Source organism: Aspergillus glaucus (genome assembly GCF_001890805.1).
Source record: "Aspergillus glaucus CBS 516.65 unplaced genomic scaffold ASPGLscaffold_6, whole genome shotgun sequence".
NCBI lineage: Eukaryota > Fungi > Ascomycota > Eurotiomycetes > Eurotiales > Aspergillaceae > Aspergillus > Aspergillus glaucus.
Genome location: NW_019170458.1, coordinates 210,752 through 236,568, shown reverse-complemented (window position 1 = coordinate 236,568; position 25,817 = coordinate 210,752). Strand labels below are relative to the sequence as shown.

Sequence of the window (25,817 nt, the reverse complement as noted above, 5' to 3'; positions counted from 1 at the left end):
AAACTACACGCCCGATCTGATTTGCTTTCTCTTCGTTCTTGTACGATATCGTTATCTAGTCACTTACCTGATGCATGCGGAAGAGGATTGATTCAATTGTACTTCGCTTCCTTGCGATGGAATCCGCTATGGCTATCTACAAACCAGTACTGTTACCAAAATGCATTCTGCTGCAGGATAATATGTTGATTTTGAATTCAAGAAAAACACTTTTTCATTTCTCATATGGGAATAAACACCATGCTCCTCGAACATAAACACTCAAGGAAAAGACATATGCAGGATAGAGAGAGGGATTCGTAAACAGATAAAACGTAGAAACATAACAATAATGGTGTAAAAGAGACCACCATGAGAAACCAATTTCCTCCACTTGCGCACAGGATCATTGCAGGAGGGGATCCTAGAAAGTTTGTTAGTCAAAGAGTACATATATGAAAGGAAAAATGGAATACATACCCGGTAGTGCTTCTGGTGGTTAGCAGCCCTGTTAATACGGGCACGGTATCTGAATTCTTGTCGCTGAGCACGATCATTCTGCTTGTGCTCGGTCTTGGTAACGGTCCGTCTCTGCTCCTCCGGAATACCGACCATGCCCGAGCCACCGTTGGCGCGGGAAACAACCGCGCGGTTGAGGTTGCGGCCTCTGGGCTTGGGTTGTTCGGGTTCGATCTCGCCGTTTTCAATGGCGAGTTGGCGTTCTTCGCGTTCAGAGGGCGTCGGGTAGTTGTGCAGGTTCTGGCGGTAGTACTTGGCGAGGGAGCGGTGGCCGACTGTACGGCCGGAGGGGAGGTGGAGTTCGAATTCGTCCTCGAGGACGACGGCATTGTTCTTGCGGCTGAGGGCCAGTTTCTGCTCCTCTTCTTCTTCGTCTTCGTCGACGGAGGAGGCGTCGGTTTCCCAGCCGTCGTCGTCGCCTTCTGATGTGACCTTGACGCCGCCTTCTGCGACGTCGCTGGTGGTCGATTCAGCGTCATCGTCGTCAGAGTAGGTGCTTCTGAAGTCGTAGTATTGGCCGATCTCGATCTGTTCGTCTTCGGTTTCGAAAGCAATCATGCAGTGGCCCTTGTCGCGCATGTGTGTGCGGGCGCCAGCGGGGTTGTTCCGGATTGCGTGACAGTAGAGACATTCGTTGTTCTCGTTGATCTTGCGGTACAGCCATTTAATAAGACCTTCAGGGTTGACGAGGTAATCCTTCTCCGGGATGAACATGCCGTGGCTCTTGAGCATGTGCTCGATGTTGGTGTTGATGTCGGATTCCTTGTTGTTGCAGAACAGGCAGCGAGATGACGAGTACTCTCCGTTATCAGGCTCCTCTTCTTGTTCATCCCCCTCTTCAATCGTTGCTGCCTTCAGGCTGTCGGTAGCCTTGGCGACATCGTCATTCTCTTGGGTCTTGTTAATCGGCTCTCCAAGCGAAAAGGTCGAACTCATAACTGAGGAGGCATCATCGGCGTGCTCCTTGCTCATCCGTGCCTCGCGCGACTTGTGTTTCGAGCTCTTGATGTGGTTCTGACACGAGTTCTCGCTGTAGAATGTCTTCTGGCAGGCAACGCAGGTCTTTTCGAAGGATGCCTTGGCAGCCGCGGCGGTGGATGAGGCTTGGACAGCGAGGACTTTCTCGTTGAATGTTGGCAGCGAAACGGGGGGCAGAGAGGCGACACGGCGCTTGACATTATACAAGCTAGCGAAGTTAGTATCATCATGTATCTTGGGGATATGGGTAGATCGACGTACTGCCAGTCTGTGCGCATGTGCTCACGCTGGACCTGGCTGCTGCGCCAAGCGACCAGGCAGGTGTTGCAGGTGTAAGGGAGGGAGGAACCGTCCATTTTAAGGGGATAATGTATTCTTTCGATATGAGATGGTCGATGAATGTTCGGTAGCGGGGTGGTTGAGTCTTGCGAACGATCGTCGTCACTGCAAGAACGGGAGGTGAGAGATGTAAGAGAAAAAAAAAAGAAAAGAAAAGGCAGCCCCGTCCAGAGATATTTCAAAGTCAATAGGTGCCTAACAGTGTGGTGAGTGCCTGGAGTGGCTGTTGACAGTCGAGGTCTGAATGAAAATCGAGATTTTCCTGTTTCGGCGGTGGCAATGACGTTCTGCACGTGCTATCCCGATCTGGTTTAGTCTCGCTTAGTAAATTACTTTACCGGAACATTGTATGTCCAGTTCCGATTCCGGGGAAGGTCACGTGCATTTGTGGCGGACCGCCGTGATGATGCCGGTAATGCTGATACAGACGATGATGATATCAGTCGTCAGGCTGTCTTCGTCGCTTTTGTTTGCTAGATTACCGGGCGGTGTTTATGTGGCTGGGGATTTTCTACGAACAGAAAACAGAGCATCAACTACTCCTGCCACTCTGGCTCCCGCGTCAGGCATGCGCCCTATTAGACCGCGAAGATGACCAGGCTCCGCGGAGCTTCAGTGAGTTCGCCAGACATTTCGCGCGACAGTCCGCAGTTCTACCGATCGAAACCCCCACCGAATACGCCGGAGATTATTGTTCAGAATACAGTCGAAGTGTCGCATCCGTCTCAGGTCTTGCCGTGGTATCGCGATGATCGACGGAGGCAGTTTCATCTGCTGGTTCGCAGGTGAGTATCCTCGGGCAAACAAATATACCAGAGCGGAGTTGCTGATAATCCTGATTACGACAGATATAAGAATCAAGTTCTCTACGGATGCCAGGATCCCAACTGCCTTATACCGACTTGTGCCAGTTACCGGAGGAGAGTTACCGAGGGGCCGTTTCGTCGCTACACCGAGTTAAGCGCCCGGACACTGGCTTGCTACTTAGCAAGCTTGGATAATGCGGAAAATGGCCTTTGTCGCAACCCCCCCAGATCTTCATGGGACTCGCCGCATGATGCCCCACGTCGATCTAGACGACGTAGCCGTGGACTTCCGGGACACGACCAGGCAGGGAAGCATGGGAATCCGATAGCACAACAGGAAAGTTGCTCTACAGATGTCGCGCAAACCAATTCCGATATACAAAAGTCTACCGATCAACATACGGCAACTCATAAGTTAAAAGACCCCAAGTCCTTCACGCAAAATCTTTTCGACACTCTGTCTTTGCGGATGGTCGAGTGGCTTCCTCTTCGGCGTCCGCATGATTCCTTCGATTCGCGTTCCGACCAAGCACCAATACAACCTGCGCCTCATTCTCCAAAACTAGACAGTCACCCCAGCAAACCCGACCCTAGAAAGGACGAGCGTCCCCAAAGTCGCAGATATTCTGGTACTCCCAGTGGGAATTACCGTGCTTATTCGCCGCGGACCCCAAGCCGTCAATCGGCTGCGGTGGAGGTAAAGCTGCCCAACCAACATGTAAAACGCCTTTCGCTCACCGAGTCGGATCAATGGTGTCAGGGTCCGCGGTCGAGCTTTGAAGAAAAGGTGCATCCGGAACGAAAGCCGACTAAAAGGCTTTCTATTAATGCGCATGCGACTACGAATGAATTCACCAACCTACCCTCGCCGCCGGCATTGAAACACCGCCCTCAGAAACATCGGGGACGAACGGGGGATGTCAACAGCATCAAGCCACCTGAGCGGCAGAAGAAGGAGAGACGCGTCTCCTGGGATGGATCAAAAGTTTTGAATGATGTCCAAAATATTGAGAATCGACAACCTCCAGCGGTGCCCCCAGAGCTGCCAATAGAGATCCAGTCGCCCAGTGACCGCAAGCCAAAGCACAAGCCGCAACCTTGTCGCAAAGAGACTGTGCCGACAGTTCAGACAGTCACACATCTCTCAAAGGAGATTGTTGATGGGCTAGGGCAAGTCATGATACAATCTGAGGAAGAGGCTCAACGGTGGAAAGAAGAACTTGAATATATGGAGCTCACCGGTAACTACGATGGTTCTGAGTGGTTTTCTGCAACACCTCGCCAGCAGCAGGCGTTTTCGTTTGTCGCTCAGTCAGTGTTCTATTCATTAAGCAGCCCGAGGCAAATCCTGCGTTGCTTTCGACAGGGCACCAATTTCAACAGCAACGGGAAAGACAAGTCACCACGCCTTGATTTTCGGGAAATCCAATCATCACTACGCAAACTCACCACATTATGCCCCTGGGATATGGTCCTACATAGCCTGTGGAGTGCCGTGGAAAAGTTATTTGTTCCTCCCAAGGAGTTGCCCATGTCGGGCAAACATTCGCGACGTTCATCGGCGACTTCGAGCATAGCAGCACCCGTATCAGCTCCCATACTCGTGCGTCGAACATCTGATTTCATTCAGGAAGAGCACGTCACAGATGCCAACGCCGCTCATATAGTCACGGTTGCGCTTTTTGCCTTGGCCGGATCGCTTCCTGAGGTCGACGCTTCAACATGGCGAGGCATTCTCCGGATACGTGCTATTGGCACTGTAGCTCCGGATGCCGAAATGCGGAAACTCCCGTCTTCAAGTGCTGAGCTGGTCACGGAAGTCACTGACAAATTCGAGCATGGCCTTGCTCTCCGGCTTGCGAATCGCCTTGTTCGCGCCTTGACGGCGCGTTTAGCATTCCATGAAATTTCCAAGGCACGCGATTATACCTTTGCGCCCAAAAGCAACGTTTTAGACTTGATTGTGGATAATCTCAGCGAACAGTACCTTACCACTTGTCCCACTGAGTATGGCAAGACGCCCACTAGCCAGTCGCCAGGTGCTCCTGCGATCATTACAGAGTGGCTTCGTACACTTTTGCTTCGCGAATGGGACGGGAATCCACAAGTCCCACGAAGCAGCGTCGTTGGAGGCGCCATGCAAATTCTTTCTACGCTGTACAAAGAACGGGATCGTCTTGGTCTTGTCCCCGAAGACTTCCACACGCCATTTTTCGCAGAGAGGCTAGATCCTCTGGAGATGCCTGTGGAATGGTTGGGGACCATGTCTAATAATAACAAGACTATGCATCTGTTGTCATGCTCGTTCTTGTTCCCTCCGCCAGCCCTAGTCATCTACTTCCGTGCTTTGAATTACTCCGTCATGTCTAAATACTACGAGTCCGCGATGACTACGACCCGTCACGTCACTCAGACGGCATTTGGCGCTATCCACGTCAATGACGATGTATCCCTGCTGTCGAGGATGAAGACGTCCATGTCGACGTACTTGGTCCTCGTCGTGCGGCGAGACAACGTCGTTACGGATGCAATGAATCAGCTTTGGCGGCGCGAGAAGCGCGAGCTGATGCGTCCGCTGAAGGTGCAGATGGGCATGGACGAGGGTGAGGAAGGTCTCGACCACGGTGGTGTGCAACAAGAGTTCTTCCGAGTGCTTATGGCAGAGGCTTTGGATCCATCGTACGGCATGTTTACCGTGGACCCGCGTACGCGGACTTCATGGTTTCAGCCATGCTCGTTGGAGCCGCTTTATAAATTCGAGCTTCTTGGGCTTTTGCTGTCGCTCGCGGTGTATAATGGTCTAACCTTACCAGTCAACTTCCCGATTGCCTTTTACCGCAAGTTGCTTGGCCTCAAGGTGAAGCACCTGGACCAAATTCAGGATGGCTGGCCTGAACTGGCCAAGGGGCTCGAGGGGCTCTTGACATGGCAGGAAGGCGACGTGGGAGACATCTTCATGCGAACCTACGAGTTCAGCTTTGAAGCATTCGGGCGCGTGGAAACGGTTGACATGCAGCGCGTCGATCGAGACGCCATGTGGCCGCTGCCTTCGAGATCCATGCCTGTTGATGGGAAATACTCGACCGCCTGGTCAGACGTTCCACACTACGGGGACCGCGCGAACCCGAGTCCGCCATCCTCGATGGCTGCCGAAGCGACGGAACTTATGTCCTGCGAATCGTCACACGGTGACTTTGCTAAGTCCATGGAAGGCTCGATATCGATACAGTCTCCGACACCGCCAGCTGAAGAAGCGTGTCTCGTGACGAATCGGAATCGGCATGAATTCGTTAAGGACTATGTCTTTTGGTTGACGGATAAGTCGATCCGGCCGCAATACGAGGCGTTTGCGCGAGGGTTCTATACCTGCCTCGATCGATCTGCTTTGTCAATCTTCACCCCGGAGGCACTAAAGACGGTCGTCGAGGGAATCCAGGAGATTGATGTCAAAGAGCTCGAACAGCATGCGCGGTACGAGGGTGGATTCGGTCCGAGTCATCCTGTTGTTCGGGATTTCTGGAGCATCACGCAGAAGTTCTCAGCAGAGAAGAAAGCACAACTCCTGGAATTTGTCACGGCAAGCGACCGCGTGCCTGTTAACGGGATTGCGAGCATCATGTTCGTTATCCAAAAGAACGGAGTGGGGGATGCTGTAAGTTTTCTTTCCCTCTTCCCCTTCACATTCCCAGTTGATCTCCCGCTAATTTGAGCAGCGCCTTCCAACCAGTCTTACCTGTTTCGGCCGGCTCCTCCTGCCGGAATATTCCTGCAGGAGCGTATTGGAAGAGAAGTTGAACAAGGCATTGGAGAATGCCCGGGGCTTTGGCGTTGCATAGTTGGTTCATATATTTTCGGCATTTCAGCATTATTGGACATACCCATAGTGTACATTTAGTATATTTAGTTGGTATATAGAGGCGACAGGGGCTTCTTCGCGAGTAGTATCATATTGAATTCAGGGTTCTCAATCCAATGCTTTAATGGAAACCAAATTATGCTGTGGGGTGTAGAATCCGGGGATGGCGGGCAGCTGTGGTCCGGCCTGAGTCAGAATCGCCTCGGGGGATTTCATCACTCTGGCATCGTTCCCTTATTCTTACTTTGGTCATAGTTCTTCCAGGACAGCAGGTTCCTGAGAATTATACTATCTTGGTGGATTCATCTCCTGAATACTTAATTCTTTATCTCTTCATACCCCGCTACCAGCCCCTCATCCCACCATGCCTCCCGTCATCCACCTAGTCCGCCATGCGCAGGTACCTCCCATAACCCATCTCCCCCCAAAACCCATAAAACTGACCAGAAGCAACAGGGCGTCCACAACCTCACAACAGCAAACCACATAATCCACGACCCCTCCCTCACAGACCTCGGCCACGAACAATGCCGCACCCTCCGCCACGCCTTCCCCTACCACGACCGCATCGAGCTCGTAACCGCCTCCCCGCTGCGCCGAACCCTCTACACAGCGCTGCACAGCTTCGAGCCTGCCTTTGAAAAAGTCGATGGTGTGAAACTTGTTGCGCTGCCGGATGTGCAGGAGACTAGTGACGTTGCTTGTGATACGGGAAGTGACCCGGAGGTTTTGGAGAGGGAGTTTGTGGAGAAGGGGTTGCCGGTTGATTTGGGGTTGTTGAGGGATGGGTGGAATAATAAGTTTGTTCGTTCTTTTTTTTTTTTTTTTTTTTTTTTTTTTTTTTTTTTTTTTTTCTTGCCCTTTGGGTGTGGTTGTGGGAGGGGGCTAATGGGTAGTAGGAAGGTCGCTATAAGCCTACCAACCAGGCGATCAAGGATCGTGCCCGTGACGCAAGACGGTGGTTAAAGGCCAGACCCGAGAAGGAGATTGTCGTGGTGACCCATGGTGGTTTCCTGCATTATCTCACCGAGGACTGGGAGGATAGCTCTCAATACCAGGGTACGCCCCGCTTATCCTCAACACCAAATGTCCCTGTTCACTAATCGAACGCACAGGAACCGGCTGGGCCAACACCGAATACCGTACCTACGCCTTCTCGGAAGAAGAGCACCAAGACGACCTCGAAGGCTACTTGCTCGACGGTGACAACGCAAGTCTCGTCGAGACAGCGGACTCGCGCAACCGTCGCGGCAAAGACGGTCCCACTCCCCACCGCGAGCGCCAGAAGACGCTGTACAAGCTTGGTACACAGGGATGGGACGACCAGGGGTTGCAGCTTAGTACGGCGGAGAGAGAGGCTGCGAAGGTGCCGGGTGGGAAGGAGGTTGATGGGGTGAGGGTATAGAGTATAAAGAGTTATTTTTGGTTTGTCTTCATTATGCTGTTTTGGTTAATGAGGGATTGGGCTTGAGATAATAGAGATGAATAGATAATAGAGTAAGAAAAGATCTGGTCAATGCGAGTCTTTATGTGTTTTATCTGGATATCTTCGAGGTGAAGGGTTTCAGACAGAAATAATTCTTTGAGATGATTGTACAAAGCACCGACATCTTCTGCAACGTACAATTCCGTGTCACACAAAGAATAAAGTGACAATGGCCATTCATTCTCTTCGCACGTAGCAGACAAAAACTCGAGATTTGAGAGGTCTATAAGAACCTCGATGGGGTCGAGTTAAACAGCAGCAGATAGTCTTGTCTTGTGCATTGCGACTCTTATGCAATACTTGACCGGTAAGCCCCTTCGCTAGCTGGGACTGGACTGGTTTCTGTATAGGCATATAACTATTGGTCTTGGATTCTGAGGAAGGGTTGAGTATTGCTCGGGTGGTGCCAGGTTTGATACTATATTTTCTACTTCATGCACCATCGTACTATATAGACTATACTAACATTTTCTTAGTCTTATCCTTCAATATGGCAATCGAGATATCAAGGTCAGTGTTCTTCTCCCTGTCTCCAGCTAACGATCTTGCCCTAGACTCGGGTTGATACTACTATCTATATTTCTCTCCCGTCTCTTCTATTCCATAGACACTACTAACACTTACTTCGTACTGATCCATTTAATATTACAATGGCATTGTTCCGGTACTCGGTGCTCAGAAATCAGTAAGTCTTCTCCCTGTCTCCAGCTGACGACCATAGGTCCGGTTCATTCTGACCATGCGAACCAATGCGATCCCGGAGTACGGTGTACAAATCCATGCAAAAATAGGTACGTGTACCACCTCCGCTTGTTTGTTGGCTGACTGCATACAGAAGACACACCGAATACTTTTTTCTTCTTCCCCAGCAAGAGCTCGTACCTTACCGTGGTGCTAGGGTTCAGTAGTCTCCCATCCGCGGAGATGAAGCCAAACGAGCTCATGTCGTATATTTTGGAATAGCGCAATATAGGCAGTGACATATAATAGGCAGCCAAATTGACAAAGCATGCGAATGCAATTCCGTTATTTCCGGGCGCAGTTGTATATATTCTTTGTTTGCGGAGTACCTACGTACCTATATAGTGGGGGGAATGGAGTCAGCTGCACGACTTGCATACAACAACCGGTGAAGGCCGGCGCAGAGAGCATTGGATCTTTTCGTTAGTATTCCAACAGTCATTCTATTCAGACACCGGCAGTGAAATGCTGGAGCCTTCGTTATAAGTGACGAAGATCGATAAGATAGACGCTAAAAATAGCCGATCTGCGAGTGGCGCAGGGCGAGGTTCCTGTACGAGTACGGAGTACCACATCACGGCTCTCCATCTTTTATAACATCCACTCGTTCCTGTCACTATCGATTGACCTTTAACTGACGCCAATCGCATCGGGGAGCTATTCGTATTCCTGACACTTCTACGCGCGCGCGCAATATGCTCGACGAGAACCTCCCCAGTACGTATCTCTGCGTTCGTGCGCCCATGAGACTTCCCCAGCTAACAAACGAGAATAGCATTTTATCTCAAACATGGCCAACAAAAACACTCCTGGACCATCTACCTCTGCCACCACGGCGACGAACCCGCTCCAGCCTACCACCTCCGCTACCCCGACCCATCCTCTCCCTCCTCCAAAAACCGCTACGCAGTCGCCCTTTGCGACCCATACGTCCCGGAAATAATCTACGGCGAAGTCCTACTCATCCCGGAATGGACGCAGCCTTCGCTCTCCGCAGATGCGATCCGCGCAAATGGCGGCGTCACACCTCCCCCTGAACCTATCCTCCCGAGCCAGTTCGTTGTGCATTTATATAATCCGGACCAACAGATCATTGTGCGGTATAAGCCCAAGACGTGGAATAGTCCTGCGACGTGGGATTTTGAGATGCCGCAGCATACGTTCCGGCAGCCGTCGAGTTCGACGCTAGATCGCACGCAGATTGATCCTGCGATCGCGGATGTTACGCCGAAACTGCGTTTTGGATGGCGGAAAGATAGCAAGTTGTCCAAGGATTTGGCTTGTTTGTTATCTGGGAAAACGGCGTCGATTACTGAAACGAAGACGAAGAGTAAAGAGCCGGATATCACGATTTCGATCTTCAAGGGTCTGCGCGAGATGACATTATACGAGCCGAATTTGTATCGTGTGGAGATGGAGGATTTCAAGGGGTTGGAGTGTGTGTTGTTGCTGGGGGCGGTTACGATTAGAGATGTGTTTTTTACGTCGATTGAGAAGGCATTTTCCATTTCGCATGATGTGAAGAAACCGCAGAAGACCCCGCGGAATGCTCCTGTTGCTCCTGCTGTGCAGAAACCTATTCAAAAACCGGGTCCTAGTACTGCTGCTGCTGCTGCTTCTACTCTTTCCAACGACAATAAAGCACAACCACAACCTCAGCCTCAGTCTCAGCTTCAGCAACCACCGGCTATGTCTGGTGCATTAGTTGCGAATAACAAACCCCGCCCTACAGGTCAAGGCCCGGAACGACCACGGATTACTATTCCCCAGCAAAACAAGCCATTGCCAGAAGCCGTGCCCCAGCCCCAGCCCCAGCCCCAGCCCCAGTCTCAGCCTCAACCTCGTCCGCAACAGCAACAACAACCACAGCAAGTCCGTTTCTCCCCAGGTACCAAACCAGACGACGACCTCCGCCGCCAAAAGAAAATCCAAGAAGCAAACGACAAAGCGCGCCGCAAGAGACAAGTCGAAATCGAAAAGGAAACTAAGCGCCTACAGAAAATCTACGGCAGAGAGGAAGAGCAAGTGCGTAAATCTCAGCAACAGCGTCCTGCACAGCCCCGGCCTCAACCGCAACCGCAGCCGCAGCGTCAGCATCAGCCACAACGCCCGACTCAGCATCGTCCTACGCAATCACATCCGTCGTCATCACGACCACATCTTCCCCCTCGTCCTGGTCCTGGTCCCAGTTCAGGTCCGTATCTTCACGTCCCACCGTCACAAGCAGGTCCGAACCGACGACCCAATGCACATGCATCAGTCCAATTCCTACCTCTCCAACCACAACACGTATCCTCACCAGGTCTGCAGCAGAAGAAGAGCAGTTTCTTTGGATTGCGCCGGTCATCCGAGGAGAAGAATAGGGAGAAGTTGGCGAAGAAGCGAAGCTCGATGTTTTGATCTGTTTTCATTCCCGAGATTGTCTTCATATTTGCATTTGTTTCATTTTATACCCATGGCGTTGGTTGGCGTTTGGTTTTATTCATGGTAAAGACATCGTGCTCATTATGCATAGGCATAGGCATGCTTGTAAAAACAGCATAGGATTGCAATAAAAAAGTTGAGATGTTTCATTCGGATTGAGTATGCTTATGGCTCTTCTTTCTTCGTACTACCTATGCTCCCGATGATATCCTAAGCACCGTGGTCATTGTTGCTTCTTCCCCAGGCTATAATAGAAGCTACTATGACCAAGTCTCGCTTGTATTACAATGGACTGTTTGCTAAAGCTATCGGGATCTCACATCTATTCATTTTACTCATCTGTTTGCCTCACTGCCTCGATCAATTCCTTAACTTCACCAACTTCTTCTCCATCTCTGTTCGGTATCCATTCATACTTTCTCATCCTCACCATTCATAACCAGACAAACAAACTACATACGCATACGACAAACAATGCCCCAAACGACAAAACCCTCAGGAATAACCCCCTTCCTCAAAAACACCCCCTACTCCCACTTCCCCCCTCCTACAACACCTACTATAAAAAAACCCCTTTACCACACCCACCTCCTAACCCTCTACATCCTCCTCGGCTTTTCCACTTGCATCCACTTCTCCACAAAAACACTCCTCTGGCTAAACTTCCTCACCCTGGGCATCCTAATCCTCACAAACCTGCAAATGGACGAATGAATGGGGTGAGACGGACAGTATTTATTGGCCGATTATTGGGTTTGTGAAGAGAGAGGTTGTTGTGCAGGTTGGGAGGGAAGGGGAGGGGGGATTTGTATGATGTTGAGGGTGGGGGGGGTTGATGGGAGGTTGAGGATGGGAGGAGGTATGGGAAGGCTTTGGTTAGGTGGTGAGTGAGGGTGAGGGTGAGGATGGGTGAGGGTTTGGGGTTGGGGTGTGGTGTGTGGTGTTTATTGAGGCGAAAGGAGGGCTCTTGTTCTTCGATTTTCGAGATGAACGGGTGTATTTACTGGGGAATTCTATGCTAGGCACCATGGAGGTCGAAATGACATTTTTTCGGGGTCTATAAACGCAAAACCGTCCAATACCACAAGTCCTCAGCCTTCTTCGTGAAACATACATAGTACAACACCGTCTCTCCTCTCCTCCTCTTTTCCCTTCCTCACCACCCTCCAAAACCCACCCACCACAAAAAAAAAAAAAAAAAAAAAAAAACCCTAAACCCTCAAAACCGCCCTCCCATTCCAAATCCTCAAACCATCATGAAACCCCCCATTTCGAACTCCCTCCAGATTCAATTCCACCTCACAAGACCGAAACCCTATCAACGGAGCCCTCACGCTAACTGTCTTCCCGTCGTTATCAACAATCGTGCGCTCGAAACACAGGAATGGGTTCATTAGGAGGAGGACTACCAGGGTAATGAGGTGGTTTGTCCAGAAGAGTGTTGTTGTGGGGGGGGGTGGTAGATGGGGAGGATGTGATGTGTGCGCAGGCGAAGAGGCCGGTTATGGCGTAGGTGCCGAGGATGCGGTGGTAGTTTGGCATGCTGTAGTAGGTGTTTGTTGGGCGATGGTGGCTGTTAGGATCTCTGGATGAGGGAGTGTGGGTTGGAGTCATTTTGGTATGTAGTATTTGCTTTCTTTCGAGAAGTGGATGGTTGATGGTGAAGATGGATGATAGGAAGAAAGGAGGAGGGAGGGCTTTATGAACTTGAGTCCGGTGAAAGGTGACAAACAAAGAAAAGTAAGATCCCGTGGCCAGTATCCAGGATTGGTCGAGTATTTTCAGTGGCTTTGGTAAACAGCGGTCTAAATTACAATTACTACAAATGCCTGGTTTGTCTTATCCATAATGGCTACTGCTATAGGGGGAGAGTGCTAGGGTCTGGCGTATAGCTCACTAGGCTACTATGTTTGTCTTATTTGCTTGTCACATGGACCTATATAGGATGAAGTCTCTAACAGAACAAAGAACAGAACCGCAGCTGATAAAAGGAGAATGCGTGGTCAATTAATGCAACCACCATTCGATGGCAGCACCATCATCGGAGACCAGATTGTCAAGTCTGACTGGGAAGTAGAGAGACATCTGAATCATTCAAAACTCGTAGGCACTAAGCCTAGGCCTTGCTGAAGAATGCCGTAGCGAGTTTCGTATGGTCAGAATAATTCTGGATTGTTCGGTTAACAGGAGTCTCTGTCTCTTTCGTTATCGTATACTCGGAAGTCCGATTGTTTTCTTTCGCTTTCCGGCGGCGACATCCTCCATCTCCCGCGATAAGCGCTTTACTGCGTTGCAGACCATTTCGGTAATGAGCCGGTGTACGAGGAAGTGAAATTCGTTCGCATCTATTGGGGACGCTGACGAGTTGGAAGTTTCTGCTTTCAAAAATTCAAGTGAAAGTATCTTTGCATCGACATTGTATGTTCTGAGCACTTATACTCGATGCAATTCTACCTGCAGCAAGTAGGACCTATTTCCGACCTTCCACCAATGATATTCGCAAAAGTTTTGTGTGCTATTCCTCTTTGGGAAGGCGTCAAACAGCCGTGCAATTTCACTGGTTGGTTGCATTGCATAGAAAATGGCAGGTGAAAGCATACAACAATAATGCAGCAGCGAATCCACAACACCTCCATACCTCAACCACCTCTCTTGCCCTCTTCCCTCATCTTCCAAGCCACAACCACATCCTCTACCAAGATGTCCGAACCTCTCTCTCCTACGGAAGATCTCTCCTCTCTAACCGCCCCCGACTGGCCCTCTACCTACACCACCCAAGCTCTGGCTTGGTTCCGCGAGCTCCGTTTAAAAATATCATCCATAATCCACCGCCTCACCAAGACCCTCGAAGCAGCACTGCAAGTCTACCAGGAAACCAACTCGCAGGAACACCCACGCTATAGGGACCTACAAGGCGTCATCGACGTTTTCCAGGACTGGTTGCAAGATGATTTCATCGGCAAGACGCTATTGACGAAGGATTATCTGACTTCTGTGTGGATGTTTCTGGGTGCGTGCGTTGATATGGGTATCTGGGATATGGCCACACCGAGGGGGGCTTCTGCTGTTGTGCTGGAGGAAATGAAGGGCTTGAGGAAGGAGGTGCGGGAGATCGCTTCTGAGGCGCGTAATGTTGCGAGAATAGCGCAGGACGTTGCTGTTTTGCTGGAGGAATACAAAGAGGGACATGTCGTGGAGGAGATGTTTCCTGGTTTTGATTGATGCTTTGAGGGGGTTAGGGTGGGTTCCTTGTAGCTACGAGATGAAATGAGGCAAATTCATGGAGCTTTGGCGGTTGTGCTGCTCATACTAAGTATATTTCTGCTGTTCCGAACCGCTTCTTGCCAATGCTGAACACTGAATCAGGAATACAAGACGATTGCCGCCATCATGGCACTCTGATGGTACGCTGTTGACGTGCCTTCCTAATGAAGATTAGTCCACCTATCTCATTGGTTGACTGAACAAATACAACTGCATCGAGTTACCAGGTAAGCGCATACAACGCCGATGCAAGAATACTAACACCGACCCCATTGCACCTTCCGTTTCCACACCACTCCCACTTCCCCAGTTCATTCCTCTCTTCCCTCTCCCTCTCCCTCTCTTTCTCTTTCTCCGCACACCACATCCACCTTATTCTCTCAACTGCAAAACAAGACGATCAAAGGCAATTCTCAGTCAATAATGTCCACTCATCCCTGCGGTCTCATCGAAGGGCCCCCCGTCTCACCTATCGCAACCGCCCCAGACTGGACCAACACCCCCGACTCTGTCCTCTGGTTCTCACACCTCCGCCTCACCATCTCGAGCATCACCTCGCGCTCCATCACCATCATCAACGAAGCTCTCTAAGTTTATTAAAAGATTGATGATGACCATATTGATCGCTATCTCCACCTGCAACGCTCCCTCAGAAGGCTGCAGCGGTGGTGGGAACACACTTTCATCGTCGAAACCCAGATGACCAAAGAGTACCTGCGTGAAATGGAGGGGAAGTTGATGGAACTGGGCAAGGACCTTGATCCTAGGGATATGATTGCTGAGCCGGAGGTGCCCATTGCTGTGTCGAAGGAGATGAGGGAGGTGAGGGCTAAGGCGAGGGAGGTGCTGCGTGAGGGAGCATATATTGCTGGACTGGTGCAGGAGGCTTTGATTCGGTTGCGGGAGTTGGAGGATGGTCAGGTTGGTCAGGATATGTTTCCGATTTTGCCGGGTTACAGTGATGTTCTGCCTTGGGCTTGACGTTTGGATTCGGCTCGCTGGATGGGTGGGTTTTGCGAGAAGAGCTGATTATCATGATGCTGATTTACTATATTTGTATTAAGCACATTTATATCTTATTGACACTGTTGATGATCCAAAGCTGCTCAAGCAATGCTAATACTGGTTGCTGATGCTTTTAGAAGGGTCTGGTACGTGGAGATACGTGACTATCCTAGAAGTACTATTGCATCAAGTATAACTGGTGAGTATATACAAAAAATTATGCAAAGCTACCGGCAGCAAGCACCTTCCGTAATATGATGTTCTCCGGCCCCTTCCTCTCCTCCGTCTTCCTTCTATCCCCCTCTTTCAGCTCTATACAGCTCCCAACCACCAATGCTCAATGGATACATTCCAAGAACAATACCTATCCTTCATCCAAGTGCCCGACCAAACCGTCCCATTATCCGCCCCCGAATGGCCCAAAACCCACCATCCCCAGGCGATATCCTGGTTCAAGCACCTCCGCTGGACAATAACCAGCATGACCACCAAATCCATCCAAGCCATCGAAGCAGCCCTACACCTCTACGAAAAGACCTCCCACAAAGACTCCCCGCGATACACCAAACTCCGCGAATCCGTTCCGAGGCTTCTCGAATGGTGGGACAACTTCATCCCCGTGACGCAGCTATCGAGATTCTTCCTTCTCACCGTGGTCGAGTTCATGATGAGTCTGGGGGACTTGGTTAATGTGGAGGAAATGTATCTCACAAGTGGGGGCGTGGACTCGAATTCTGGTTTCGTGAGAGAGATGCTGGAGGTTAGGAAGAGTGCGCGGACGGTGATTTATGAAGGGTTTATTATTGGGAGGTTGGTGCAGGAGGCTGTCTTCAGGTTTGAGGATCTTGGGGAGGGGTATACTGCTGATCAGATGTTTGTGGGTTTGCCAGGGGGGTTTCCTTTTCCTGAGGGGAAGTTTTGAGTTGGATTATTATACTGGTGATAAATGTTTTTGTTTTGGTGGCCTTGTGGCCTTACACATGGACATGTCATTATGCAAATACCGGTAGAAGATGAATACATACATCATCAATGAAAATTCTTCTGTATTAAACCTCTCTTTCCCTTTCTCTCCTCCTTCTTCCTCTTCCTCTTCTACTCCACCAACTACTACCTCCCGCCGAGAGTCAACTACTTCTTCCATGCTCTATACTATACACTACATTATAACCCTACAAACCACCAAAATGTCCTTCTTGCTCCCCTTCCGCTCCAAACCCACCATGACCCCCCTCAACCCAGCCCCCCAGCCAACCCCGACCCCAACCCCAGACCCAGACAAAGAATACGAACACATCCTCGCCCAGCTTTCCGCCCCAGACTGGTCCGACTCCCCCCACGCCCTAGCCTGGTTCCACGACCTGCGCACCTCCGTCCTCGACATCCTAAACCGCCTCCTAACCATCTGCCAAGCAGCAATCATAAAATACGAAGCTAGCAACACAGCCGACAACCTGCACTACAACAACCGGTACAACCGGCTGACTACCTCCGTGGCGTTTCTGCGGGGCTGGTTGGACAAGGAGTTTCTGCCGGAGATGCGCATGACGAAGTGGTTCCTTAGGGCTGTTGATGATGTGTTTATGGTTAGGGCTACGGAGATGCAGTATGATATTGAGTATTGGATGGGGGGGTTGAGGGGGAAGGCGGAGGGGGTTGTTGGGGAGGGGCATGCGCTTGCGGGGTTGGTGCAGGATGCGGTTATTAAGTTGGGGGAGATGAGGGAGGGGGTTAATACAGCGCCTGGGGCGAGGGTTGGGGAGAAGTTGAGGGATGAGGAGATGTTTTTGGATTTGCCGTTGACGGAGGAGGATGTTGAGGCTCGGGAGGGTCTGAAGGAGGAGGATGTGGAGATTAAGGATGAGGAGATGGAGAGTGAGACTGAGACTGTTACTGAGGGTGAAGCTGTGACTGAGGCTGGGTAGGATATCCCTGTTCATAGTCTTGTGGCCTGATTTGCCTGAGGCTACGGATTCGACTTGATGATGTTCAAGGATTGGTCTGATGATCATGATTTGCTGTTGTTTGCTGTTTCTGTTCTCGTGTTCACGTAATATTTACTTGCTATACCCTATACCTAATAATCCAACGACTGTTCAAGTAACGTTCTCAACTCCTGCTTTTCAGCCTGCAACTCCTCGTTTAAGTTTGGTGCCAGCATCAGCACACGCTTCTGCGGCAATGTGCCCTCCACAAGGCCGTCTACATCCGACCCCTTGAATCCCAGATCCTTCAATCCGCGCGGCTGTCCACCAAGCTTCACCAGGAAATCAGCAATAGCCTCCCCAAGCACCTCACCGGCACTCTCGCGCTTCACGTTCGAAATGTCCACACCAAACGCTTCCGCAGCTGCCAAGTGCCGGTCTGGGTTCGATGCGGCTGTGAAACGGAAGACGGCTGGTGCGGTGACGGCGACGGAAACACCGTGAGGAATGATGGGGTGGGGGACAGCGTAGCCACCGTGTTTGTATCCCGGGTTCTGACTGGAGATCGGGTAACTCATGCCGTGGCAGAGATGGACACCTGCGTTACCGAAACCAACACCCGCCAGAGTTGCCGCGAGGAGCATCTGCGACTGCGCTTCAAAGTCATCAGGATCTTTAACAGCACGAGGAAGATACTCGACGCAGCTCTTGAGGGCTTGGAGGGAGAAGATATCGGAGATGGGGTTGGCGCCTTGGTACGCAGGACGTTGGATGGGATTTGCAGGGCGGGGAGTACGCTCGTTGTAAGGGATTGCGGTCCACGATTCAAGCGAATGGCAGAGCACGTCGAGTCCCGAGGCTGCCTTTACCGCAGGAGGCATTGTACGCGTGTTGATCGGATCACAGATACCGAGTGTCGGTTTCAGATTGCGGTGAGCGATACCCGTCTTAGCCTTCTTGGAGACAAGATCGAAGATGGCTGTTCCGGTGGTTTCAGAACCAGTGCCTGCTGTAGTGGGCACAGCAATAAGCGGCTTAAGAGGCTTGTTCACAGGCAGACCCTTGCCCAGCGGAGCGTTGACAAAGTCGAGGAAATCGGCCTCGGGGAAGCTAGTGTAGAGGTTCATGAGTTTGGCGGTATCAATGACCGACCCACCACCTTATCCATTAGCCATAAATCTTTTCAATGGGAGAAGAATCGACCTACCGACAGCAAGATACGCATCCGCCCCATACGGCTTCGCAAAATCAATCGCCTCCTTCACCGAACTATCTTTCGGCTCAATCCGCACTCGATCAAACACCGTAAACTCCACTCCCTCGTGACTCAATGCCTCCACAGCCTGCTTCATTGCATCCAGTTTTACAACATTCTCATCCGTAACAATGCACACGCGGTTCGCTTTCAAGTTCTTGAAATCCATGCCGACTTCCTTGGTGGATCCGGGGCCGAAGCGGATGCTCGAGGCGGCCATTTCAAAGGCATATTCTTTTTGTCGCGAGGGGTCGACTGGTGTTGCGAGATGGCGGGCGAGAGAGGCGGGGTTGTGGTGGCCGTGTTGAAGGTGGTGAAGGGGGTTTCCGTGGCAGGGACATGAGGGAGGGTGGGTGTATTGGACGGTGCGGAGGAGGGAGCGGGCTCGTGTGCCGGCTGAGGCGGGGATGCGGATGGACATGGTCACTTATTCTGGAATTAAAGAATGTGTATAGAGGAGAGAGAGAATGAATTGAGAAGTGAGAAGTGAGGAGAATATGTACTCCGGCCCCGGACTTATTGTAACGGCCGAGAATGCGGGGAATTGGAGATCGGAGAGCCGAGGTTGGGGTCACTAGTATGTATGCCGGTTAATGCGGTCCGCGTCGTCCGTGTGTATAAAGCTGAATAGACTACTGTACTAGAAAGCAACAGAATACTTGTACAAAGAATTGAGCCTATCTACCGTCGTCGATCTTTACATCACCGATTTACATCACCGAAACAATCCTCGGCTAGTCTTCATATCCGCGTCTTCAACCGACACATCAAGGCCGGTTTCTCCCACAATGTATAACTTTTCTGCTCTACCCAGTTTGCACTTTCACCGCAGAGCTCAAAATCAAAATTCCAAAGCACTCTTGCAAGGATAAGTCGCATCTCCGCAAACGCCAGATTCCTCCCGATACAATTCCGCGGGCCTGCCGAGAATGGCTGAAGGACGTCACGTCTGTCTGAGAAAAATGGCGAGGATGGGTTATTTTTGGCTTCTGGGAGCCAGCGTTCGGGGATGAATTGCTCCGGGCGGTGGAAATTGATCGGGGAGGCATAGGCTGCGGATTGGTGGACGGACACTGATGTCTGAACAAGGTTAGCTTCTCGTCTTTTCGAGGGTGAAGTGAACATACACCAGGTGCAATATCATATCCTGAAATCCGAACAGGCGCCAAAGTCCTTCGCTGCAACCCCGTCGGAACAGGAGGATACATCCGAAGCGCCTCCTCAAGACAAGCAAGCATATAAGGAAGCCTTGTAGCAACATTATTCGAAGTAATCTCAGCCTCCGACTGCATCATATTCCTCACCTCATCCATAACCTTCTTCATAACATCAGGCGTCCTAAGCAGCCAGTACGTCACCCCAGAAAGCAAAGTCGCAGTCGTCTCACTCCCCGCGATAATCAGAATATTCGCATTCCCCTCAAGCTCCTTAACAGACAACCCATCCTTCTCCCCAGCATGTCGCAGCATCGAATCCATAAAGTCCCCCCGATGGTACGCATCGGCATTCTGCAACCTCTTCGCAACAGTGCTCTTTGCATGCTCGACCTGTCTCTGTCTCGCGGCCATCAAACCCCTCGGCAACAGGAACGCTTTTAGCATCTTGAACACAACCGGATATGCATCCTTAAGCCTCACAAATGGGGTAACCTTGACAAACCCAAAAACCATCGTCACCCAGTGGTGGTACTCAGCCCTCTCCAGTCCCCCGAACGGCTCCCCGAACGCAAGATCCCCGATCACATCGAACGTCGTCAGATTATACCACTTCACCATATCAACCGGTACCCCCGACTCCGCAACACCCTTTAACCTCTCGATCAATTTATCCACATACCCATTAACAAGCGGCTCCTGCGCCTGCAACCCCTTCGCGGAAAACGCATGCGAAAGCGCCTTTCGGTAGCGACTATGATCCGCATCGTTCGAACTGATGATATCAGACGTAATACTGACAGACGTCAATACCTTTGGTAATTGCGCATGGCCATGTCCGTATATATCCTTCCATGCCTCGGGCGTGATGAAAGATACTTCTGCTCGGCCGAATCGGACTACCGTGCCGTATTGTTTATGGAAGCGGCGCATGTCGATGTCGAATCTGCCGCGGATGCCGGATAATTGGCGGAGGATAGGGAAGATTATCCATGATTTTGGACCGGGGATGTGGTGGAGGGGGTGGAGGTAGAGGTACCATATGGTAGACGTGAACAGATAGACAATACCCAGAGCTGGCATGAGTTTGAGGGCGAGTTCGAATAACATGATGAAGTTTACAAACAATACCAATAGTATAAAATAGAATATCTCAATAATCCAATGTAGACTTCGCCCAACCTCCGCATCTATATACCTCCCTTGAATTCACCTCCTCCGGCTATCTCTGCCGAATTACCCATACACATACATTTTTAGGGTAACCATTCCACGACCCAATGATCTCAGCGCTGATTCAACGTCTCGGAAACTAAACAGCATCGCAGGGGTTATTGTTTTCAGGGGAATTATCATTGGTAGGTCGGCAGACCCCCGCCGGACACTAGCGTTAGTGAAACCGGGCCATCTTCGGGAGTTTTTGGTGGCATTGACATTTGTGCATCGTATTTGTACGAAGTGGAGTACGGAGGACGGAGGACAGAGGTGTGGGTGGGCATTATTTGGATAATGTTGGGAGTTATGCAGGTTGGGATTGTATAATGGGTGGAGCGTGTCGGAAGTAGGTTTAGGGCTGTACTATCTATCTTTCATTGTATAGTATAGAGTGGGCATATTAGAACGCGAATAGTACTTTTGACATTGAATCACATTTTTAATATGCAGAAAGCAAAAATACCATATTATTTCTGAATTAGAAAACAGCAATCACAAAAGCTCAATCCATCAACCACCCATTAACAATCACCGACACTGACTTATCTCCGCACCCTCATTCATCCATAATGAACAAGATCAACAAAACTCAACCCTCAAATCCTCCCTCGCACCCACAACCCTAACCTGACTCCCTCTCGGCGGCACCCCATCCGCCCACCTCAACCCCTCCTCAACACTCGTCTTCCCACCCTTCTGCATAACACCAACCTTAACCTCAGATCCCTCAAACGGGTCCCCAAAAACATCACTCAGATCATACCACACCGAACTCGCATTCACGTTCAAATTATACGCGAAGATCGTCTGCGGACGGCCGGTAAACAACCCGTTCGGCGCAGTCGTTATCTTTAAAGCGACGCCGCCAGAGACAGCGTCGTGGCGGAAGGACTCGCGGTAGGAGTGGTAGGCCGGGAGGGTGTATTGTGGGGAGATGCTGGCGCCGACGGACCAGAGGTAGAGCGGGTAGGCGCAGGAGTTGCGAATTATGGCGTGGCCGCCGGTGGTGGTGTTGGTTGTGTTGGAGAAGACGGAGGGGTGTGCGGTGGTTGAGAAGATGCTGTGGGGGGGGCCGTGGTGCCCGCCACCGTGGTGTGGTGGGCGATGATGACCGCCTCCGTGATGGGGAGGGCCGCCGCCGTGATGACCGCCTCCGTGATGGGGAGGGCCGCCGCCGTGATGGCCGCCGCCGTGGTGTGGGGGGCCGTTGGTGTCCATGGGGGCGAGATCGCGGCGCTGGTGGGTGTTGGCGTCTTCGGGGTGCATGATGCTGTGTTTCAGGTTCATGTGGTTGATTGTGTTGGTGGTTGGGTTGAGGCCGTACATGCCGTGGGGCACGGCTAGGGCGAGGCCCAGGAAGAAGATGAGAAAGATGTTCATCTTGTCGGTCTCACTGTTTGTAGACTAGTGATTGTAGCTGTGTTGATGATGCTTCTAGTCGGACCCCGTGAGGTCTTATATCTTCCGATCCGACGAAAATTGATAAAAATGCACAAAGGAGATGCAAACGTTGCAGTACAACCGTCACGTTCCACTAGTATCACTATACAGATCGTCATATAATGGTGTAACATCCTGGTCACTATATACAATATTACGGCAAAGAAAAAAAAAAAAAAAAAAAAAAAAAAAATTTAAACACTCACAACCTCCGACGTCCCCAGAGGAACATCTCCCCGACGTGCCACGACCTGCATGTATCCACCGCTCTTGACACCCGTCAAATGCGCCACCGTTTCAAATCCAGTGCGTTGCTGCGTCGCAATCACTTCACTGTCGGTGGAGTCCGGAGACGGCAACGACATCACTGCCCAGTTGTCATACTCCGTGGCTCCGTTCCAGCTCATAAACACGTCTGCCACGTCGGACGACGGCCTCTGCACTACCGCCGCGGGCTTCCAGAACGGAGTAGCCTTCCAGGGGCACTTGTAGCCACGGTACGACGCAACCTCATTGTCTACGCCAAATTGAGCCGTGAAGACAGCATTGTTGTTGGCATCGAATTCCTTGACCTTGGAAATCGAGCCGTAACCCATAAACACGTGCTGCGACTCCTCACTCATGAGCTGGTAGCTGCCCTGACTGACACTGTGGATGACATCGTCAGAGTCGCTGAGAATGCGGAGTGCCTTGACGCTACGGTTCTCCAGGTCAACAGCCAAACTCACACCGGTGGTGGCACCCTGCTGTTCCGTTGGGGTATTGGCGTTGTTGAACAGGTCCATAACCAGTCCCTGCTCGGTGTGGTTGTAGATGCGGATATCGTGCTGCCACGAGAAGCCGGCAGACTCGTCCTGCTTGAAATCACCCTCACCCAAGGCCCCGCTCAGCTGCCACATAATACTTCCGTTGTTGTGCACATAGTAACCAGACCAGTAGTGACGGAGGGAGATCATGTATCCTTCGTCCATGCGCTCGACAGCGTTAATGTGGTAGGCATCCCAGGGGTTCTCCTTCACACCGAAATCGGCACCGAGACCCTGCTTGGACTGTTCCAGCGGGATCTTGTCGAGGTGGTCCAGGGCATTCCAGGAGTGTATAATTTCGTTGGTGGCGATGTCGAGTTCGTAGAACATGGCGTCTAACATGAACATATCCGGATTTCCACCAATGGAGGTCAAGTCGTGCGGAGTGACGTTGTAGGCGGTCACGAGCAGAGTGTTCTGCTTCGTAATGTGGCTTTCGTGCAAGTCAATGTACGATTCACGGGGCTGGCCATCGGGAGTAACAATGTCGTCCTGCAGTCTGACCGTGTAGATTTCGCGATAGCTGTTATCGAGAATGTGCACAGTACCATAACCGTAGCCCAGTTTCGTCATGTCTCCGGCCCAGAAGGTGATAACGTCCTGGTTAAAGAGACGCTGGACCTTGAAGTTGGCGGTGACCTCCTCGGGTCCCTGGTACACGAGGTTACCATCTTCATCGTAAATAAGGGCAGCAGTGCCAGACTGCTCGTTCCCACGAGGACCGATAAAGAGGTAGCCGGGGTCGGTAGTGCCAGTCTTGGAGACTTCAAGTTGCGGCGGGCGGAAAGGCGCGGTGGCGGCGGTGAGATATGGCCAGTCATTAGCCAAGGCGGAGAGAGAGAAAAAGAACGTGGCACCGATGGTTGACCAGCGCATGATTAAATTATAACTATAGTACAGTATAAAGAATGACAAAGAAACTAAAGAATGACGAAAGTGGGAGGGGAGATGGTGCAAGAGAAGAAAAAGACACGGAGCAGGTTATAAAAAGAAGAGAACCAGGGAGGCACGGCTGGTTGAAACGGGACTGGCGACAGGCACGGCAGTGATTGTCTGGATCGGCAGAGGCAATACCTACAGGCTTACGACTGCCAGGTACGGGTACAAGAACTTCCTTCTACACGACTGAAAAAGTACAGTAACTACCCCGGATAATAGAACGTGTCGGGGATATCATAGTACTGCTACATCTCACTGAGATATACCCCTGACTTTATTGACACTACCGGGGGTCTATGCAAGCCTAGAAAACATCTGGTCCTTCGTTCCTTGGTTCCCCGATGGCTGGACCCTGGATTTCCTGTTCTGGAAAACTATAAGACTGGTCATGTGACTTTTATGGTGCCTGAATGAGGCATCACTTCCATTTCAGGCAGAAACACTATGGACATCTCAGGGAAACCTCGCCCAGAGTATGGACAAAGGATATCAATGATGCTTTTCTTGTTGAAGATGGTATATCTCAAACAGGTCACCAATATTGTTCGAGCCCAGCCGGCATCCGTCACCAGATGTTTCTCCCGTTCCCATTTCGGCTGCGAACGAGTCTTCAAAATAAGCATAGCTGGCAATGCGCACATCTGTTCGATACTCGTCGTCCGGGCTAGAAAGATCGCGACATCCATGGTGCTATTGTGATTTCCCATCGTATGATCTAATCGATGTTGCTTGGCGTGGTAGAGCCAACTGAAACATACTGCTTGGGCTGATGATGGTATGTTTGTATATATTGGACGTGAGAGAGGGGTGTCTTGCTCAAGTGCCCTCGTTTGTTCAATACCATATGCAGAAGGAGGAGCAGCAGAAGACACGGATTCACAGTATTCCTGATACGAAGCGAACGACTGGAGCGAGCTATTGTCATGCGAATTTTCTCGGAACACGATCCATTTCGGGCAATGTTCACATTAACTGTCTACAACTACGCTCTGATTTACACCGTCCTACGGCATCAAAGGCTCAAATTCAGTGGTCAATTGACATTTTATGTCAGTGCAGTTATGGCATCATTGACAAATATGGCGTGACTCTGCGGTGTACGGCACCGGTTGGCTCTTAGCTTTTATTCCCTTATCATCCAGAAAGGGCTGGATATTGCCCGTCATATACCGGCGCAGACTACTTGAGAGTATTGGAAGAACTTCATCAGCGAGGATATCATGACTAAATGGTCACGTCCGGCGTGATCTACGATTCTTATACGATGACCTCGAACAAGTCATCCGCTACATGGTCACACCATGATTAGCTGGTGGCATATACCCAGATGTCATGGCATATTGCCGTGCAAATGACAAGTTTGGAAACAGCCCATAACCTGGTGCGTTTGTGTCAAACTGATAAGAAGAAGCTCTTCAACAGAATCATCGAGCAATTCTGCAGCACGATCCCCAACAAACCAAAAAGTCTTCTAGACAGCCTGGTCTCCAGACGGGGGCGCATTGAGCACCACTATGTTGTTGTCGGAGCAATCAGGTGTTTCGTCCGCCATTTCCCCGGGCTCGACTTTCTGCACGTTTAAGTTGCGTACAAATGTGACCGGAAAACGCAGAGCCGTTAGACGTATCACAAGCGCATATACTAATTTCTCTAATCAAGATACGCCAGCCGGGCACCGATAATCGT

General features: G+C 50.8%; 15 protein-coding genes across 15 annotated transcripts; 9 read left to right on the top strand and 6 right to left on the bottom strand.

Moving 5' to 3' along the window:
* Window positions 1-170: 170 nt before the first annotated feature.
* Window positions 171-2,039, bottom strand: ASPGLDRAFT_44887 (putative C2H2 finger domain protein). The gene is made up of 3 exons (XM_022546110.1): window positions 1,738-2,039; window positions 460-1,684; window positions 171-403 (listed from the first exon to the last, which is right to left on the bottom strand). Exons 1-3 carry the CDS (start codon window positions 1,830-1,832, stop codon window positions 386-388), a joined length of 1,338 nt encoding a protein of 445 aa, XP_022402608.1. The 5' UTR covers window positions 1,833-2,039; the 3' UTR covers window positions 171-385.
* A 223-nt stretch (window positions 2,040-2,262) lies between these two features.
* ASPGLDRAFT_145827 (HECT domain protein) lies at window positions 2,263-6,596 on the top strand. The gene is made up of 3 exons (XM_022541865.1): window positions 2,263-2,600; window positions 2,664-6,273; window positions 6,335-6,596. The coding sequence occupies exons 1-3, from the start codon at window positions 2,407-2,409 to the stop codon at window positions 6,455-6,457; spliced, it is 3,927 nt and encodes a 1,308-aa protein (XP_022402607.1). The 5' UTR covers window positions 2,263-2,406; the 3' UTR covers window positions 6,458-6,596.
* Window positions 6,597-6,726: 130 nt separating this feature from the next.
* ASPGLDRAFT_44884 (uncharacterized protein) lies at window positions 6,727-7,946 on the top strand. The gene is made up of 4 exons (XM_022546109.1): window positions 6,727-6,877; window positions 6,934-7,281; window positions 7,377-7,536; window positions 7,593-7,946. Exons 1-4 carry the CDS (start codon window positions 6,842-6,844, stop codon window positions 7,880-7,882), a joined length of 834 nt encoding a protein of 277 aa, XP_022402606.1. The 5' UTR covers window positions 6,727-6,841; the 3' UTR covers window positions 7,883-7,946.
* A 214-nt stretch (window positions 7,947-8,160) lies between these two features.
* On the top strand, window positions 8,161-8,610 carry ASPGLDRAFT_1292423 (uncharacterized protein). Its single transcript, XM_022540874.1, has 2 exons — window positions 8,161-8,270; window positions 8,347-8,610. Exons 1-2 carry the CDS (start codon window positions 8,255-8,257, stop codon window positions 8,526-8,528), a joined length of 198 nt encoding a protein of 65 aa, XP_022402605.1. The 5' UTR covers window positions 8,161-8,254; the 3' UTR covers window positions 8,529-8,610.
* Window positions 8,611-9,399: 789 nt separating this feature from the next.
* Window positions 9,400-11,104, top strand: ASPGLDRAFT_33835 (uncharacterized protein; the record flags this gene model as incomplete). Its single annotated transcript, XM_022544367.1, has 2 exons — window positions 9,400-9,421; window positions 9,480-11,104. The coding sequence occupies 2 exons, from the start codon at window positions 9,400-9,402 to the stop codon at window positions 11,102-11,104; spliced, it is 1,647 nt and encodes a 548-aa protein (XP_022402604.1).
* A 318-nt stretch (window positions 11,105-11,422) lies between these two features.
* On the top strand, window positions 11,423-11,981 carry ASPGLDRAFT_44882 (uncharacterized protein). The gene has a single exon (XM_022546108.1). It carries the CDS (start codon window positions 11,603-11,605, stop codon window positions 11,840-11,842), a length of 240 nt encoding a protein of 79 aa, XP_022402603.1. The 5' UTR covers window positions 11,423-11,602; the 3' UTR covers window positions 11,843-11,981.
* Window positions 11,982-12,397: 416 nt separating this feature from the next.
* ASPGLDRAFT_44881 (uncharacterized protein) lies at window positions 12,398-12,837 on the bottom strand. The gene has a single exon (XM_022546107.1). It carries the CDS (start codon window positions 12,740-12,742, stop codon window positions 12,485-12,487), a length of 258 nt encoding a protein of 85 aa, XP_022402602.1. The 5' UTR covers window positions 12,743-12,837; the 3' UTR covers window positions 12,398-12,484.
* A 669-nt stretch (window positions 12,838-13,506) lies between these two features.
* Window positions 13,507-14,720, top strand: ASPGLDRAFT_1292308 (uncharacterized protein). Its single transcript, XM_022540873.1, has 2 exons — window positions 13,507-14,441; window positions 14,495-14,720. The coding sequence occupies exon 1, from the start codon at window positions 13,736-13,738 to the stop codon at window positions 14,348-14,350; it is 615 nt and encodes a 204-aa protein (XP_022402601.1). The 5' UTR covers window positions 13,507-13,735; the 3' UTR covers window positions 14,351-14,441; window positions 14,495-14,720.
* A 127-nt stretch (window positions 14,721-14,847) lies between these two features.
* ASPGLDRAFT_44879 (uncharacterized protein) lies at window positions 14,848-15,477 on the top strand. Its single transcript, XM_022546106.1, has one exon. It carries the CDS (start codon window positions 15,092-15,094, stop codon window positions 15,371-15,373), a length of 282 nt encoding a protein of 93 aa, XP_022402600.1. The 5' UTR covers window positions 14,848-15,091; the 3' UTR covers window positions 15,374-15,477.
* A 116-nt stretch (window positions 15,478-15,593) lies between these two features.
* On the top strand, window positions 15,594-16,404 carry ASPGLDRAFT_1292300 (uncharacterized protein). The gene has a single exon (XM_022540872.1). It carries the CDS (start codon window positions 15,738-15,740, stop codon window positions 16,317-16,319), a length of 582 nt encoding a protein of 193 aa, XP_022402599.1. The 5' UTR covers window positions 15,594-15,737; the 3' UTR covers window positions 16,320-16,404.
* Window positions 16,405-16,584: 180 nt separating this feature from the next.
* Window positions 16,585-17,322, top strand: ASPGLDRAFT_56482 (uncharacterized protein; the record flags this gene model as incomplete). Its single annotated transcript, XM_022548198.1, has 1 exon — window positions 16,585-17,322. One exon carries the CDS (start codon window positions 16,585-16,587, stop codon window positions 17,320-17,322), a length of 738 nt encoding a protein of 245 aa, XP_022402598.1.
* Window positions 17,323-17,474: 152 nt separating this feature from the next.
* On the bottom strand, window positions 17,475-18,998 carry ASPGLDRAFT_33830 (hydroxyacid-oxoacid transhydrogenase; the record flags this gene model as incomplete). Its single annotated transcript, XM_022544366.1, has 2 exons — window positions 17,475-18,481; window positions 18,530-18,998. 2 exons carry the CDS (start codon window positions 18,996-18,998, stop codon window positions 17,475-17,477), a joined length of 1,476 nt encoding a protein of 491 aa, XP_022402597.1.
* A 247-nt stretch (window positions 18,999-19,245) lies between these two features.
* ASPGLDRAFT_145814 (cytochrome P450) lies at window positions 19,246-20,844 on the bottom strand (the record flags this gene model as incomplete). The annotated part of the gene is made up of 2 exons (XM_022541864.1): window positions 19,246-19,657; window positions 19,705-20,844. The coding sequence occupies 2 exons, from the start codon at window positions 20,839-20,841 to the stop codon at window positions 19,319-19,321; spliced, it is 1,476 nt and encodes a 491-aa protein (XP_022402596.1). The 3' UTR covers window positions 19,246-19,318.
* Window positions 20,845-21,475: 631 nt separating this feature from the next.
* Window positions 21,476-22,578, bottom strand: ASPGLDRAFT_44873 (Bys1 family protein). The gene has a single exon (XM_022546105.1). It carries the CDS (start codon window positions 22,324-22,326, stop codon window positions 21,526-21,528), a length of 801 nt encoding a protein of 266 aa, XP_022402595.1. The 5' UTR covers window positions 22,327-22,578; the 3' UTR covers window positions 21,476-21,525.
* Window positions 22,548-24,347, bottom strand: ASPGLDRAFT_44872 (arylsulfotransferase family protein). Its single transcript, XM_022546104.1, has one exon. The coding sequence runs from the start codon at window positions 24,066-24,068 to the stop codon at window positions 22,581-22,583; it is 1,488 nt and encodes a 495-aa protein (XP_022402594.1). The 5' UTR covers window positions 24,069-24,347; the 3' UTR covers window positions 22,548-22,580.
* Window positions 24,348-25,817: the final 1,470 nt, after the last annotated feature.

Coding starts and splice junctions, on each gene's coding strand:
- ASPGLDRAFT_44887 (XM_022546110.1), bottom strand. CDS start 1,832: ATGGACGGTTCCTCCCTCCCTTACACCTGCAACACCTGCCTGGTCGCT. Junction 1,685..1,737: donor CACATGCGCACAGACTGGCA/GTACGTCGATCT, acceptor TAACTTCGCTAG/CTTGTATAATGTCAAGCGCC.
- ASPGLDRAFT_145827 (XM_022541865.1), top strand. CDS start 2,407: ATGACCAGGCTCCGCGGAGCTTCAGTGAGTTCGCCAGACATTTCGCGC. Junction 2,601..2,663: donor TTTCATCTGCTGGTTCGCAG/GTGAGTATCCTC, acceptor TGATTACGACAG/ATATAAGAATCAAGTTCTCT. Junction 6,274..6,334: donor AGAACGGAGTGGGGGATGCT/GTAAGTTTTCTT, acceptor TAATTTGAGCAG/CGCCTTCCAACCAGTCTTAC.
- ASPGLDRAFT_44884 (XM_022546109.1), top strand. CDS start 6,842: ATGCCTCCCGTCATCCACCTAGTCCGCCATGCGCAG. Junction 7,282..7,376: donor ATGGGTGGAATAATAAGTTT/GTTCGTTCTTTT, acceptor AATGGGTAGTAG/GAAGGTCGCTATAAGCCTAC. Junction 7,537..7,592: donor GGATAGCTCTCAATACCAGG/GTACGCCCCGCT, acceptor TCGAACGCACAG/GAACCGGCTGGGCCAACACC.
- ASPGLDRAFT_44882 (XM_022546108.1), top strand. CDS start 11,603: ATGCCCCAAACGACAAAACCCTCAGGAATAACCCCCTTCCTCAAAAAC.
- ASPGLDRAFT_44881 (XM_022546107.1), bottom strand. CDS start 12,742: ATGACTCCAACCCACACTCCCTCATCCAGAGATCCTAACAGCCACCAT.
- ASPGLDRAFT_1292308 (XM_022540873.1), top strand. CDS start 13,736: ATGCAGCAGCGAATCCACAACACCTCCATACCTCAACCACCTCTCTTG.
- ASPGLDRAFT_44879 (XM_022546106.1), top strand. CDS start 15,092: ATGACCAAAGAGTACCTGCGTGAAATGGAGGGGAAGTTGATGGAACTG.
- ASPGLDRAFT_1292300 (XM_022540872.1), top strand. CDS start 15,738: ATGGATACATTCCAAGAACAATACCTATCCTTCATCCAAGTGCCCGAC.
- ASPGLDRAFT_44873 (XM_022546105.1), bottom strand. CDS start 22,326: ATGAACATCTTTCTCATCTTCTTCCTGGGCCTCGCCCTAGCCGTGCCC.
- ASPGLDRAFT_44872 (XM_022546104.1), bottom strand. CDS start 24,068: ATGCGCTGGTCAACCATCGGTGCCACGTTCTTTTTCTCTCTCTCCGCC.